The 16,470-nt window shown below is 37.2% G+C and overlaps 1 protein-coding gene across 1 annotated transcript in view; it reads right to left on the reverse strand.

Moving 5' to 3' along the window:
- The window catches only part of LOC124867545 (ephrin type-A receptor 6-like), a 75,638-nt gene that overhangs the window by 40,045 nt on the left and 19,123 nt on the right, over window positions 1-16,470 (reverse strand). Inside the window, exons 3-6 of the mRNA XM_047364037.1 lie at window positions 5,325-5,453; window positions 4,634-4,783; window positions 4,387-4,548; window positions 4,065-4,293 (exon numbers count right to left, since the gene is read on the reverse strand). Coding sequence (XP_047219993.1) covers window positions 4,065-4,293; window positions 4,387-4,548; window positions 4,634-4,783; window positions 5,325-5,453 — 670 coding nt within the window. The remainder of the gene's footprint in view (window positions 1-4,064; window positions 4,294-4,386; window positions 4,549-4,633; window positions 4,784-5,324; window positions 5,454-16,470) is intronic.

Genomic DNA, 16,470 nt, shown 5'->3' on the forward strand with positions numbered 1-16,470 from the left:
TTGTTTAGGCAGCTGGGAGGGAAAGATGGACGTGTTAGTGCCGAGCTCTGCTTATATTTGGGAGCGTTGGGGTTTTCCCAATTCTTTCTCTGGCTCTCTCATCCTCTCGCTCCCTCTCTCCCTCTTTTGCTTTTTTCCCCATGCTGCCTCTCAGACAGCTTTGATCACAGCACCCTTTGAAGCAGTGTTCCAAAATGAAAACGAGGAGAAACAAGAAGTCACCGAAAGTTCACGCTTAAACTTCCTGCAACTACTGTTGAAGTGCATATCTTTATAACGGCATAAGCCCTGACAGGAATATGGAAATTATTCATCAAAAAAAAAGATTGGACATAAACCGTTACAGCGGTAAATAATTGATTATCAGGTGCTGTGTTGTTACTGTACACCGATCCTTTTAACTGACTATAATGAGTTGGAGGATGCTGTTTGCAAATTCCACAGCAGATTTATTTTCACATTGGTTATTGAATGTATTAATGAATATTGCTCAGACAAACAATCAAGCAGGCAGTAAAGCAAACTCTGATGCTGACCCTAAAGCTACGGCAGATGAAATGGTGAGATTCTTAAGGAAAACATGTGCTATTCTCTGAGCACTTACAGTATTCTGACTTATTTTTTAGCCTGTTTGGAAAAATTAACCCGACTTAACAATAACCATTTACTCAGAGGTTGAAAATTATTTTGTACAGTAAAACCCAAAATTATTCATACCCCTGGCAGCTTTAGGTTTAAAGTAATATTTTAATTTGACTGAAATGTTTCTTCTGACTGGAAGTAACATTAAAATTTTTGAGTCCTGCCCTCTCTCTGTGGAGGGAGCTAGACATTACGGTGAAGGCAGGGAGACCTTTCCACCTCAGAGAATTGGAGCTTACCATCAAAGAAAAATTATCAAAGCACTAATGGAAACATGAAAGTTGGTCAACAATAAAATAGATTAAACATTGTTCTATTAATTACTGTGAAGGGTATAAATAATTTTGGACATGCCATTTTAATTTAAATGTTAATAATAACAAATATAAAAAAATAAAAAATTCGGTTTATTTTTTTATACCCCTTTCACATTGTTTTATCATCTAAACAGATTGTTTGAGCAAATTTAATATTTTAGAGCCGAAAAAACAAAATTGTTAAATGACGGGCAAAACACACCTGGGGCATCGGATGCATGTTAAAAAATACAGAGCAATCAATTTCTTTTACTATTCTTGAGCGTCAATGCTATTTCATTGAACAAAAACACAAATGTTGCTACATCCCTGCTCTTCTTCATCGTCACTTTGTTAGCTCTTTTTCTGTTGTTTTATTGTTTGTGGTGGGAAAATCATTTTAAAATGGATGAGGAAAATTGAGTTTTGAGTATGAAGTATACTGGAAATTTAGCAGCAATACAAAACCCCAAAATGCCGTCATTGTAAGAAAAATCGCCAAGTGATATATTTATGATTTAATAAATTCATTTTGGTGTGGTAATTAATCCATTTGTTTCTTATGGTAGGATACGCCACCTGCTGTCATAAACTGTATTTGGCGATAATCCACAAATCTGTACTGATGATTCCAATGTGTGTTAAAGGCGTTATTTGACCTATGTTAAAAGACGAGTCGTGACACCATGACGCCGTGCCCCTGATGTGCTTTGTCTATGAGAACTATTTATGAAGGTGTGCCCAGTTGCTCAGTATACCTTTGCTTTTTTCTCATCACATCCAATCGCACTGATTATTTCCTTGTTGTTTTTTTTTTTGTTCAAAAGGTCTTGGTTCATTTATCTGTGTTCTTTATTGTTAGAAAGGTGTTGCCATAGAGTTATTTTCTTTAGGTTTAGTTTCTTATCTATTTCTTGTGTTCTGTTCTCTGCATAGTTTAGTTCATCCTCTAGATCAGTGTTATTATCTGTATATTTCCCCTTTGGATTGTGGTTGCCTGTGTCTAATTTAGTTTCCTATGTGTTAGTTATTCACCTTTCCTCAGTCTCCCTATTTTGCAGTCCTCTACAGCTGTTCCAAATCCCTTGATAAGCTCTCCTGCATCCAATATCATGACCCACCCTTTTCTCTGTATGCATGCTCTCTGGGTGTCCCTTGACATTACTGGTTCCTCCTGCTCAGTGTTTTGTTCTCCTTGTGTATTTTCTGTTAGTTTTCTTTTTTCTTAATTAAACTTCCACCGTGATCTTTCCAAATTCATGTCTGCATTTTGGCCCTGCTTCAACCACACAGTACATGACAGTGTGTTGCAATTCAACTTCTAATTCAATTCAAGGCCTTTGTTTATCCTAAAATCACTGAACTGATTTTTACTGTACTGTGTTATGTAAAGTTTTTCCAACTATCTGTCCACGATGATTGGGGCTTGTTGACAGTGAGATATATGTCAGAGATGCCCATATCTAATGTCTGTCTTTTGGAAAAGGTATTAAGTCTAAATGACATTGGGAATTTAGCAGCAGTATTAAACCTTAAATCAATAAGCTATATATTTTATGGTTTTAATGAAAATAGACCATTTGCTTTGCTTTATCATCCATATGTGGCATTGAATTGAATGATTTTTGGAAAATACAGTTTATCACAATAAACATAAATCAACTTTGCAGTCTACACTGGCAACAATTTAGCAATTGCCTGAGGTATCTGTCACATTGTTTTCACAATGCTAAGTGAGTCTCAACTGCACAATTTACTGGCATATAGTAGCTGCCAAGATAGCCTTGGGTGTTGCAACTACTGAACTATCAAGAGAAGTCACCACTGTCAGCAGAAGAGTGCCAACAGGGAGAGCATGGATTTGGGACGTATACAGGAGACATCATGAGACGGCTGCTCCTAAGCTCATTGGTAATCTCTCCTGACAGACTTCAGCGTTGTTTAACTTGGCATGATTGAGTGTTAAAGCGAGCGAAAAGATAAATAAAAAGTAGATAAAAGAGATGAATATAAGAAGAAAAATTATACCCGAGGAGCAAATAAAGAAGATATTACAGAATGTCCTATATTAGCTACTAATGAGTGTTTGAGCTGCAAGACCCTAAGCAACTACATCTCCACAGGGGTACTACATAAATTTCACCCCAGCCAGATGAGACTGCTGTAAGTCTGCAGAAATGTGGTAAGAAAAAGGGAGGGCACTATAATTGTAATCACACAGTGTGGCTCAATTTAGCTACTGCCTTAATTACAATAGTCAGGCAGGGATGAAAGAGGGAGTTGGGGGAGTTTTAGAAAAGACTAGGTGCAAGCTAATTTATCTGGGAAACTAACAAATGAAGGCAATTAGCCAGCTAGCTCCCAGTCTGTCTGCACAGTTGAAATGGGAAACCGGGCCAAAATACTATCTGGAACAAGCCAATGGTTTCTTTAACTTTTCATATCATAAATGTGTTCGGTTCACAATGTGCTACTCTTAGGTAATGCTGAGAGGACTCATTAGAGAACAAGCACCCATTTGCTGAAGCACCATAGTATTCATCACTGCTTTTATGTGAATGTCTGTGTATATGGTAAATTCTAAGTTATGCCTGCTAAACTAATGATAAATGCGATATATAAACATATATGTGTATTTGTGAAGAAAAGGAATAGAGTGTGAGAGTTTGACTTTAGCAGGGACTTATGAAGGAGTAACTGAAGGACAATTATAAAAGGGGAGCAAGTGAAGAGTAAACAAACTGGACAAGAAAAGACAGAAGATGATGAAGAGAAATGTTGATAGAAAGGTACAGACAAGGATGCAGAATCTCATTTTAATGAGAGGTGGGCTACAAATTCCATAAACTCAAACCTCTACAAACTTCAGAAAGGACTCTGAAGATCTGATAGTGTTATTCAATGCTCTTTTTTCTCTTCCCATTAGTTTCCCTCTCTGTATTTGCAGTTTTGTGAACCGCCCTAAAATTAGCACAAACACACACACACACACACACACACACACACACACACACACACACACACACACACACACACACACACACACACACACACACACACACACACACACACACACACACACACACACACTTGCAAGTCCACAAGACGCAAAATGTAACGCTTCACCTCGGCAGTGATCATCCATCTCTTCATGGCCAATGCTACAGATGCAGCGGCCCAAAGGAACAAGCCAGTCTCCATCAGCACCACAGTAAAGTTTGGGTGTGTCCCTTTCCTCTGCGTTCTCCACACATGCCCCCTTCACTTCCACCAGAGAAGATGAGTCCGTGTGTGGCACTGTGTCAGGGAATGCTGCCAGGTTCCTTAAAGTTGATGGGCAACGTTTGTAGAACACCTTAAGCAAAACAGAAGAACTGAAGTTTTGTCGGAGTTTTGAAAACTTTATGACAGTCATTGCAAACAGTGTCACATGACTTGGGTCACAGACCTTGACAGACACAAGGGCAATACAAGCTCCAACGTCTTGAAATGCTAAGTAGAAGCCCTTCTTTGTCACGGGTCCCACTTCCCTGACTTCTGTATTGAGACGAAGGACACGATCTCCAAGATCTGTTTGTGTGAAACTTTCATCTGCTGCAATAGTGTCCACCTTAAAACCAACAACAGCTTTGTACTTAATTTTTTGGATACAACAGCAGTGTGCCTTGGAAATATAACTTTGTCGAGTAACTAACCTTGGCGTAGTCAATGGGGCGAAACCGCGTTCCCCTAGGAAGTGGTTCATCTGTCTGCAGATAAAAGAGGTTGAAGGTTTCCTTACAGGTGCCAGAGACCCATGGAATGGAGTTACAGTCTCTCAGCGTGAAACGTAGCTCTACATATACCTGAGTCAAAATGCAGAAGAAACAGAAAGCAAATTTTTGAAAGGTACTCTTTAATCATTTTATTTATTTTGGATAAACATGTCTTGTGTGGTTCAAGAACAGACTTTGCTTCTCTTATTATATTAATTTAATTGGCACAATTTGTAAAGGTGGAATAATTTGTGTAACAATCTTATAACTGTGTACAAACATCATAGGAGACATTTCTTACAAAGAAAATGCCAAAAAACATATTAAAAAAGGATAAAAAATGAAAATCAGTTTGATTACATGTGAATTTTTGCAAACCCACATGTATTTTCATTATTTTCAGCATTTTATAAAATAAGATTCCAAAGACTAAAATAATATTCTTGCTCCTACTTAATTTAATGTAACACACTTTCAAGAAGTAAAGTTTCTCTTATACTATAAAATGTATCTTCCCATCATTTTCCTCATATTATGTCAAAACCTTAATTCCTTCCAGGGATTAAGTCATGTCCTTAATCCATAACAAAATCTCATAACAAAATCTCTAATGTAGTGTTGCGGTCCAGACCCGCTGGGCAGCTTGTCGCTGGATCCATCCAGACTGCAGCCAGTTGTTCTGGTTTGGCTCCATCACATGGCAAACCTGGAAGGTGTGAATAGGTCTGTTCTGTTCATCCATCTCTGTGATGGCATCCCACTGCAGAAAAGCATCAGACAAACCAGATACATGTCTAAGTAACTAATGCCATGTCCGTTTTCATTTCTACACATTATTACAGCCCTTGCAAAAAATGATTAAATAGTTTTGTTTGAGGTAAATTATTCATTTAAACCTCCAATCAATTATGCTAGCATTTTTATTGGTAAGGACAAACAGAATTTCTGGTCATAAATTGCTTTGGGTTTTCATCTCCTGGTTACACTTCAGGAACATGATAATTCACAGACTTTATGAAGAGATATGAAGAGGAACTGAAACAAAAGTCCCAAAGAAACAAATATGGGTTGTACATTTGAGTCATTTAAAATTTGGTGTTGAGCATCCACAAAAATAGTCTTAGAGATCACTGGAACATTGTATTGTAGCTTAAGAAGCCTATATTGGCATGGCTTATCCTGTGGTGGTACACCAACAGCTGAAATTGTGCCACTTGCACAGCTGAACATTATAGCTCAGAAACATTGGGTATACATTGGGTATTCTTGTCTGTTTCTGTCCTTCACTGTACGCTGAAGAGAGAGACAGCATTGTACATTACAATAAAAGATTTTATGTCACTTTAAGTCACTTCAATTTATTTTGATATAATTATTAGTATTATAAAACCTTCACGGCCTACAGAGAAAAGGCTTGAAGTTACAGACAGCTTTGTTTTTTTTTATTCACTGTAGCATTTTCTGTCCGTATGCAGTTGGCATGTTCTCCAATACTCCATTGTCCTTTCACAGATCAACATGCATGGTGAATTAGGTTTATTAGTAACTATAATTAGGTCTCTGGAGGTAGTGGGGGTTTCTGTGTTGGACATGTTATAAACTTATGACCTGTCTGAGGTATCTCACCCAACCCTGCTTGACCCAGAAAACAATTAAACTGATATATAAAAAGAGTGAAGCTGTTAAACGCTTTGTTTATCATACCTTTAAGCATAAGCAACAAGAATCAGTGCTGACATGGGAAAAGTAGCCACCTCCTGACAAAGTGCATTCCACACTTTCTATCCCAATACACACACTATTCAACTAGGGGAATATATGAAAAGCAACATACATACTTTAAAGATGTGACAGCACTTGATGTTCCACAAAATCAGTTTAATTTCCATATACTTAGAGCCACATAACAATGTTTTTTCAGGAAACAATGTGATAGACTCTGCTTCAACAGTCTTGACTAGAGACACCCACCTTATATAAATGTTTTGACATTTTTGCTGTGTCTGCACAATCAGTTAGGAAAATATGCACTCAGGTTTGAGAAACATTTTTGGAATCCTTTACATATCCACCTCAATTGTATTATATTCAGTGACTTTGCTCTCATTAAAACATAAAAGAATCCGAAAATTGTCTATTTCCTTTATAAAAATGTTAAAGAATATTCTCCATATAAAAAGGAAAAACAATGATAACTTTACAGATACATAAAGTATTTAAAATTACAATTTCACAATTACAGTTTAAGTAATATTAAACAAGACCTGGAAAGTTGCATCATGAACTTTCAAAATGTGGTAGAATTGTTTTTTTATTTCACATTCAAAAGCTGTCCTCAACAAGATATAAATTAGTGTTGCCTCTTAGAGACCAAACCAAATTACATCAAAATGAAACAATAATCAAATTTCTTAATGTGATGCAATTCCATCCTGTAAAGACTCACAATAAAAACACAAAGATGCCAATTAGAGAAGTTAAATAGCAGATGTTTATTTCTTTGGCGCTCGGACCCCGGTGGAAGACATGAATGCTATGAATGACATGAGCTTGAATGAATGATTTAGGATTAGGATTAGAGATGTCTTCCCCCCTGGGATCCAATACTGGTGATGGAGGCCCGATAATAAGGGAGTTGGAAGGAGCTAGGAAGCCAGATGGTGGCAATAGGGTGGAGGAGGGTCGAAGCTCGGCAGGAGAGCAGGGAGATCCATGGTTGGAGGTCCTTAAAAGCAAAGCCTTGAAGGGTGATTGGCTGAGGAGGAATGCAGACTTGACGCTGATTGGTTGGATAGGAGACCCATGATGGAGTCAAAGCACGGAGTCAATGGTGGAGGTGAGTCTTCTGGATTTAATTTTCGTCAAAATCCCATTACATAATTACAATATATTTAAGCTACAACCAAAAATATCATAATTTATGCCCATTTTTATGAATATGCAGCAATGTTTCCTTAAAGAAAAAAGCAACTTACTAAAATAAATTGTAGATATCATCACATCATTAAAGTATTATTTCCCTGTAAATTTTCAGTGATCAGGTATTTGATAAATGATAGATACATACTTCTCAGATGTGTGCAAATCATAAAATACAGCACTCCATAAAAGATACATTTAGATTGTCTCAGGCAAACATAAGGGCCCACGGTAAATGGGTTAGGTCATGACAGCCTATTAAAATGTCTTTGGTCTAAAATGTCATCTTCACAGCACATTCCCCCAGATTAATAAGGAGCAGATTTCCATTGTAGAGGGAGTTGAATATTCTGTACATTTTCCTTTGCAAGCTTTATCTCATCTTACTGTATCACAGATTAAAATATAGTGTTAAAATATAGAATAAGCAGCTACAGAGAAAACACTGTGTGAAGGGTTACCGATTTCACTCTCTCCCATGTGACTGACTGATATCAGTTTGTTATACCTCCAAAATATATTAGAAAATAATTATTTAAAGCTCAGGAAAGAGACTCTAGGAATCAAAAAGTAATTAAACAAGTAAGGTAGAGTGTTCTCAATTATGAATTATTGAATAACACTTTAACCTTGACTGGAGTGGGCCAAAAGCAATTAATCTTATATTAATTAAGCTATGTAAATTATCTTTATGTGACACCCCCAGGCCAAAATATTAATCAATCATAATCATTTTCTCTTTCATTTGGTACTCTGGTCATCTTACAATGACATACCTGTTCCTTAATAATGATCAGTAAACTTGGTAGACTGTAATCAGGCACAGTTCTTTATGGTGTTAATTTAAACGTACGAGTAAATTTTTGTGCTTTGTAAATTCATATGAGTGTGTAAGCTCCAAAAGATGTTATGTATCAGTATACCCTTTCTTAGGTGCTAGTACATCTGAATGTCCTTTATTGTCTACTGAGGGACAATATTCTATTCTATTCTATTCTATTCTATTCTATTCTATTCTATTCTATTCTATTCTATTCTATTCTATTCTATTCTATTCTATTCCTGAATTCAAACCATTTAAAACTCTAAAATGTGCTTAATTCAGCTATTTTTACCTCCTAAACAGTCTGAAGCTAACAATGATGTGAGCAGTTGTTGAAGGTTGTGGGGATCTGATTGTGTACTGGTCTTTTCACCCATTCGTTATTTTGTACTTTTGCAGTTTTCAAAATTTTAAATAGTTAAGCTCTAAATTATTCATACACGTAGCAGATTAAGGTTAAAATTTTTCTTTTCATTTGACTGACATGTTTCTTATGATTGAAGTAATATTAACATTTTGGCCCTAGTCAGAGCACCAACTTTAATCAGATAGAGAATCTGCGGAGGGAGTTAAAGATTAGGGTAATGGCAAGGAGGCCTTTCCGAACTCAAAGAGCTCCTCACCAAAGAAAAAATGTCAAAATACCAGAGAAAACATGCAAGCTAATCAGCCATTGTAGGAGGGTTTAGTTGTGGAATGCCAACAAAAATGTTTCTTTTAATTAGTAGGTAATTTCTTTAAATTATTTTTTGAGAGATTTAATTATGTTTTTTTAACAGTGGAGCAAATCCCTCTTTAATGTGACAAACTCACAATCCCAGAGCCATCATGAGTTTCAGTGAAACTGGACTGGACTTCATTGTTACTGTATGAGCAACACATTCTTCAAATGTCAAATACTGACTGATCAATATAAGGTACTATGTCAAAAAACTCCATGACCCCAGGTTACATTATTAATCATGTGCATTTTCAATTGCAACTTGAGAGCTATATTGACCCACAAAGCCTGTACTGGGAATTGGGAGGAGGTGGGGAAACACCACAGTACCAGTTGTGTTTCAGAAATTCAAATAAACCTACATTGTCTATTACTGTTATGTTTACATTAGCACTTTAGATACAACAAATTGTTAAGGTGTAGAAAAATAATTAAAACTTACAATGAACAGTTTTGTTTTAACTAATACATGTAAAGTCAATTGTTCTCCCTTTTGCATCAATATGTGCTGTTTTCTATGCTACCAGTTTCATGACAGCTGAGTCACTACAGGGTCTCTACTTCTTTCTGGGTATTTTTAAACATATTAAAATACATTTATACCATACCAGGACATATTTTAACAAATAAAAGTAGATTTAATATAAACATAATGAATCTAAACTATAACTTAAAGCAACACTACCAAGTTTTATGTATGAGGAGTCTATTCTCTCATTTCAGTGCCCTCCTTAGGAGGGCTTGAAAAGAAAATTGAAGATCTAAAAAGAACTGGTTTGCATACAAAAGGCATTAAGTAATTAGTATCCCATGATGCATACAAATAAGCCAAAATAGTGATTTGTCACTGCATTTGCGTCAGCCTTTGAAAATGTACCCCTGGGATGTAACATGGTTCAGAGCAGATAAAACAAATGTGTTGAGTATGAAACATGAGCTGCAGCTCACACTCTAAGAAGCAATCAGATATGCATCTTCTAATCGCTTTGACTATTAGTAAGAAGCTCAGACAGTAAAACAAATTTCAAGTACATGGTGGAGAACTAATTAATGTTCAGAAGCCCATAATAATCCAGGAATAGGAGAGTTTAGAACAGGGTTTTGGGACTTACTGATAAAGATTCCTACAGCTGACTTTGCATTAGTGATGTGATGAAATACTGTAACTTAATTTATTATTCCACTTGATTTTGATTTCACAAAAACAATCACAAACATAAAATGAGACATTTTTACCATCGGAAAGACACGTTCTGTAACCTTATAAGGAGTTGTGGTTGCTCAGGAGAAATGTCTTCAAAATCACATGAGACTTATTTGTTTGCAGCCCAACAATTATTGTCTTCATTGTGTGCATTTGTTCTTCAAAGAAGGGTGGAAAATAATACAACAGTTAGTCAAAGCATATAGGTGCCAGTCCTTGAAAACACTTTAAAAAGGTTTAAAAAGTTGGAAATATGAAAAGCTATTTTGTCATGAAAGCTCAATTTCCATCATTATTTTATGAAATCAATTATGTATTGTTCTGGGTTTTTCTAGTTTTTTAGTTTCTGTGTCTGGTGTACAACCTTAAGACAAACATCCCTGAGAATGCAGCTTATCTGACTTTCTTCAAACACTTTATTATTTGCTAATGGGGGACTCTGTCCTACCTATATAAAGAATTATAGATTGCTTTATGTCTTGACCATGCCAAGTGCATATATTTATATAGTACAGACCAAACGTTTGGACACACCTTCTCATTCAAAGAGTTTTCTTTATTTTCATGACTATGAATATTGTAGCTTCACACTGAAGGCATCAAAACTATGAATTAACACATGTGGAATTATATACTGGACAAAAAAGTGTGAAACAACTGAAAATATGTCTTATATTCTAGGTTCTTGAAAGTTGCCACGTTTTGCTTTGATTACTGCTCCACACACTCTTGGCATTCTGTTGATGAGCTTCAAGAGGTAGTCACCTGAAATGGTTTTCACTTCACTGGTGTGCCCTGTCAGGTTTAATAAGTGGGATTTCAAGCCTTATAAATGGGGTTGGGACCATCAGTTGTGTTGTGCAGGAGGTGGATACAGTACACAGCTGATAGTCCTACCGAATAGACTGTTAGAATTTGTATTATGGCAAGAAAAAAGCAGGTAAGTTAAGAAAAACAAGTGGCCATCATTACTTTAAGAAATGAAGGTCAGTCAGTGCGAACAATTGGGAAAACTTTGAAAGTGTCCCCAAGTGCAGTCGCAAAAACCATCAAGCCCTACAAAGAAACTGGCTCACATGAGGACCACCCTAGGAAAGGAAGACCAAGAGTCACCTCTGCTGCGGATGATAAGTTCATCCGAGTCACCAGCCTCAGAAATCGCAGGTTAACAGCAGCTCAGATTAGAGAACAGGTCAATGCCACACAGAGTTCTTGCAGCAGACACATCTCTAGAACAACTGTTAAGAGGAGACTGTGTGAATCAGGCCTTCATGGTAAAATAGCTGCTAGGAAACCACTGCTGAGGACAGGCAACAAGCAGAAGAGACTTGTTTGGGCTAAAGAACACAAGGAATGGACATTAGACCAGTGGAAATCTGTGTTTTGGTCTGATGAGTCCAAGTTTGAGATCTTTGGTTCCAACCACCATGTCTTTGTGTGGTGCAGAAGAGGTGAACGGATGGACTCTACATGCCTGGTTCCCACCGTGAAGCATGGAGGAGGAGGTGTGATGGTGTGAGGGTGCTTTGGTGGTGACACTGTTGGGGATTTATTCAAAATTGAAGGCATACTGAACCAGCATGGCTACCACAGCATCTTGCAGCGGCATGCTATTCCATCCGGTTTGCGTTTAGTTGGACCATCATTTATTTTTCAACAGGACAATGACCCCAAACGCACCTCCAGGCTGTGTAAGGGCTATTTGACCAAGAAGGAGAGTGATGGGGTGCTGTGCCAGATGACCTGGCCTCCACAGTCACCGGACCTGAACCCAATCAAGATGGTTTGGGGTGAGCTGGACCGCAGAGTGAAGGCAAAAGGGCCAACAAGTGCTAAGCATTTCTGGGAACTCCTTCAAGACTGTTTGAAAACCATTTCAGGTGACTACCTCTTGAAGCTCATCAACAGAATGCCAAGAGTGTGCGGAGCAGTAATCAAAGCAAAAGGTGGCTACTTTGAAGAACCTAGAATATAAGACATATTTTCAGATGTTTCACACTTTTTTGTTCAGTATATAATTCCACATGTGTCAATTCATAGTTTTGATGCCTTCAGTGTGAAGCTACAATATTCATAGTCATGAAAATAAAGACAACTTTTTGAATGAGAAGGTGAGTCCAAACGTTTGGTCTGCACTGTATATATATGTTTATATATATTTTTATCATGTTTCCCAGCAGTATAAGGTACTCAGCTGCTGATGGTACTCTTTGAAATTCCATTGAATTTACTCTGTCAAAAGTTAATATTAAAGTTCAGATGCAAGATTGCCTCATAGATTGATAAGAATGATGACCATATCAGATATGCAGAAGAACCATTTCAACAACCATGTCCTTTACAGTGATGTCATACAATAAATGAATCTGGGTTCACTGTCAGAATTTAAGTATAGGTTGTTGGTTAAGTTGTGTTAGTAGTCACAGATGAATAGCTGTTTTTTTTTTTTTTTTTTGTTCCTGGTGAATCACAGAAACCAGAATACAATAAAAAAACATTTGTACAAATTTTACAATTTTAAAATTTTTGTAATTTGAATGACTAAGCTTAACATAGATGCATCTTTTAGGAAATCTCTTTGAGGAATCAGGCTGGGATTTTTTTCTTACGTTTGTAATGCTGAATCCCATTTCAGCGCTCTCCTCTAGTCAGCAGCCTTCCCTCTATGTTTTGCAAATTCATGCTGGTGCATAGCGTTTTTTGAGCAGGAGGAATGCACATTTTTTTCAGAGAAACATATGAAACTACAGGGTATGATTGGGGTTGCAATAGAATGAGATAGTAAGTTATCTGTGAGCACAAAAACATTTAATGTCCAGGTAAGAGGTAAGTTATTATACCATGTGTTGTAATTGGTACCATTGTCAACTTTTCTTATTAAGCATAAACAAGCAGAAAATAGAAGCATAGTAAACATAAAAGACTGTTTATGCTAACAACACGAGTGTTTGTTTCAATTAATTTGGCCTTAAAGTCAAACAAAATATAAGATCACACAGAACTGAATCAATTTTCGAAAAACTAATCTGGCTGCTTCATCAGCTCAGTATTTTTTGCTAATGTCTCAGCTTTGGTAGGCCCAGCTCTGTTTTGCCTTTCCAGTTTGCTATATCCCAAGGATTTGTTTGAGGATGCAGAAACTGTTGAAATACAATTCAAAATGTACGAAGAAAGCCTTTTATGTTGTCTCAAACTCCTTAGTTGCATGCTAACATCAAAGTTCAGTTAATAAACGATGTGCACAGCATTAGCGCAGCTAAATGTATTTTCTCCACTTTAATTTGCAGAAAAGCAGAGGGACCGACATATATGAACTTTATTTTTAAACAAAGGCCAGCTCTTTTTAAATCATATTTTTCTTCACAATCGGCCAAGTTTGATATATATTGTTTAAAAATATTTACCCGATGGCTATGTTGAAATTTCTGCATTGGCTGTAGGTTGCTTCGGGTAGTGATTTGAATTACCTGGTCATTATAACATCGTCATAGGATAAGCATACAGATGGCATCAGTAATGACAGAGTCACTGCATATCTATATGGGGATCTGCAGATAATCATTCTATAGGCTATGTCTTATTCACCCCTTTCCCTGTGCAGCCTTCCTCTTTTTATAGTGCTTGTTGTTGATTGGTTTTAAGGAGAACATTTATACATTATTTTTGATGCATAGTTTGATGCCATTAATGTTGACCATATAATCAAGTTTTACTGGTGCCACATTATTGAAATTGGTGTATGCATGCTTCTGGAATATCTTGATCCACTGTTTTTTTTTTTTTATAGTTATTGCTTCTAACACAACATTATAAAAATGTCGTATCTAGCCACTGTCTGTGTTTTGAGTTTGTGTTTTTATTTATTTCTCCTGGTCTGGTCCTTAGTTTACCCTTAGTTCTGTGTTTCTGTCTTGTTAATTGATTTCACTCTCTGCAGTCTCATCCACATCTGTTCCTTGTTCCCCATGATTATTCTGTCCTTCCGTTCATTGGTTGCCCCTGCTGTTCTGCCTCTATATAAGTTCCTTTGTTGCCTTTGTTCCCCACTGGTTCCTTGTGTGTTGTCTTCCATGTCGTTCAGTCATGTCTGGTTCAGTGATCTGCATCCTACCCTGATGCCTGGTATTATGTATTCTGGTCTGGTTGGAGCACGTCATACTACTGTTTTCCTGTCGAGTCTTGTGAGTAAGGGTAATTAAAACTTGACACCTTCATTCTGCTGGCTCTGGGAACCTTCTCTGCACTTTGGTCCTACCTCAAACCCCACATTATGACAAAAAAGCATAGTAAGTACATCCTCTCCTGGATGAGAGGAATGTTGTTAGACTATATGCATATGTAGGTGACCTCTATACTGTGTACTGTTTCAGTACAGATATATGTGACGCGCCACGGGAAAACCAGAAACAATTTGGCAGAGCACAAACGGAGAAAATGAAGAAAAAACGTCAATTTCTGAGAAAATAGTGATTTCCGTTTTATTGCAAAATGTGCAAGTTGAAATTATGAAGAATCCACTCAGTTCTTTAAATGACAGTGTTGGAGTATGTGCTGCTAACACCCTTATAAAGTTTATTCTGAGATATTCGGTTTTATTTTCATCTTCCCTGACTAGCAAATAACATAACATGGTAATGTCTATTACAGGCTCAATAACCATTTACATGACATAAACAGGCAACTTTACATTGCATTGTTTTTCTGGGAGGAGTCAGCAACTGCTGATACTATATAAGCCCAATGAATTTTGCAGTGGATAATTTAGCAGCTACTCGCTGTGACCAGTGGCGCCTGCAGCTGTATATACGCAACACGTGGTCGGACACCAGGCTCACTGCTCTGGTCCTGATGAACATTATCTCCAAAATGAACATCGGCAGTGTGGAGGTGATAAGGTTTGATGCGACAGACAGGAGGAGAGTGCGCTGCTGTGGCATGTTTGTGTGGGTCAGGACCTGACCTTCAGGTGTGTGATGCAATGTTGCTGTTTTTGCGTGCCACGCACATCACACGCAGGTGGCCTGTATTTGTGTGTGGCAGGTGTAATGTTTGTTTTTATGCACCATGCGCATGATGTGCATCGAGGTTGTGGTTGTGTAGGTCAGGTGCAGTGATGGTTTTGTGCGTACCCTCTGATAAAATCTTGCAGGCACACTGGCTGTGACTATGGGTTAGGTGTTAAGTTGGAGGGGTAAGCTCTGGTGTCAGGGTAGAAGGAGCTCTACAGAAATGGAAAACTCTGACCAGGTTTCATGAACATTCCTTGGGTTGATCTTGTAGACTCTAAATCCATAGAGTTGTAGAGATCTTTGAGCCATTTTCATTTGAGTTCCTTCCTGACAAATTGTAGCATTTGGTTACTCAGTGGATGAAGTGCCTCCTTTTCTTTGTGCAGCAGCTTTGATTTCTACAAAGAAGACATGGCTAAACAATTTAAAGTAATCAAAACGGAGAAGTGGTAAAAAAACAAAAAACTAAATTGAATGCATTTAATTTGACGTTTTGGTGCTTTCATTAAACTATCTTAGCACTTTACCATAAACTATACTTTTAAAATATTTGCATTGATGCATCTACATGAACAAATCACAATTAACTCAGATCTTTGTCAATAATAGGAAGGAAACAGACATGACAGGAAGGATGTAACTTTTCTGGAGACAATCTTGTAAGAATTTAAATATTGTATATTAAGATGTTTGGATGTTGAGAAACCAGAGACACACACACACCAATGAACTAATAATGCAGACGTGCTGCGTTGTTTCAGGAACAAGGGTGGGGGCACTCATCCCCATGGAGAGGTTTGAGATTTTGATTAAAATGAAGCAATCTGTCTTTGTCATACAAAAGGGAAGAAAGAGAGTAGTTGTTATGGAAATATCATTAAATCTGTAGTTTTGATGAATTATTGATTTGATATGAATCTGGGTGGCATCATACTGTGCTTTTCTTCAATCAGTTAATGCTATTGTTGGTTCCCATCTCAATGAAGTCTGTTTATGAAGACACAAGGGCAGAGTAGCTTTTTCCAAAGAGGTGTTTTGCTTTTAAAAGATCTACAAAACCTCTGTATGTATTGGTCGTGCCTAATTGATTAATTCCACTTG

This window comes from Girardinichthys multiradiatus, chromosome 4, assembly GCF_021462225.1.
Source record: "Girardinichthys multiradiatus isolate DD_20200921_A chromosome 4, DD_fGirMul_XY1, whole genome shotgun sequence".
Taxonomy (NCBI): Eukaryota; Metazoa; Chordata; class Actinopteri; order Cyprinodontiformes; family Goodeidae; genus Girardinichthys; species Girardinichthys multiradiatus.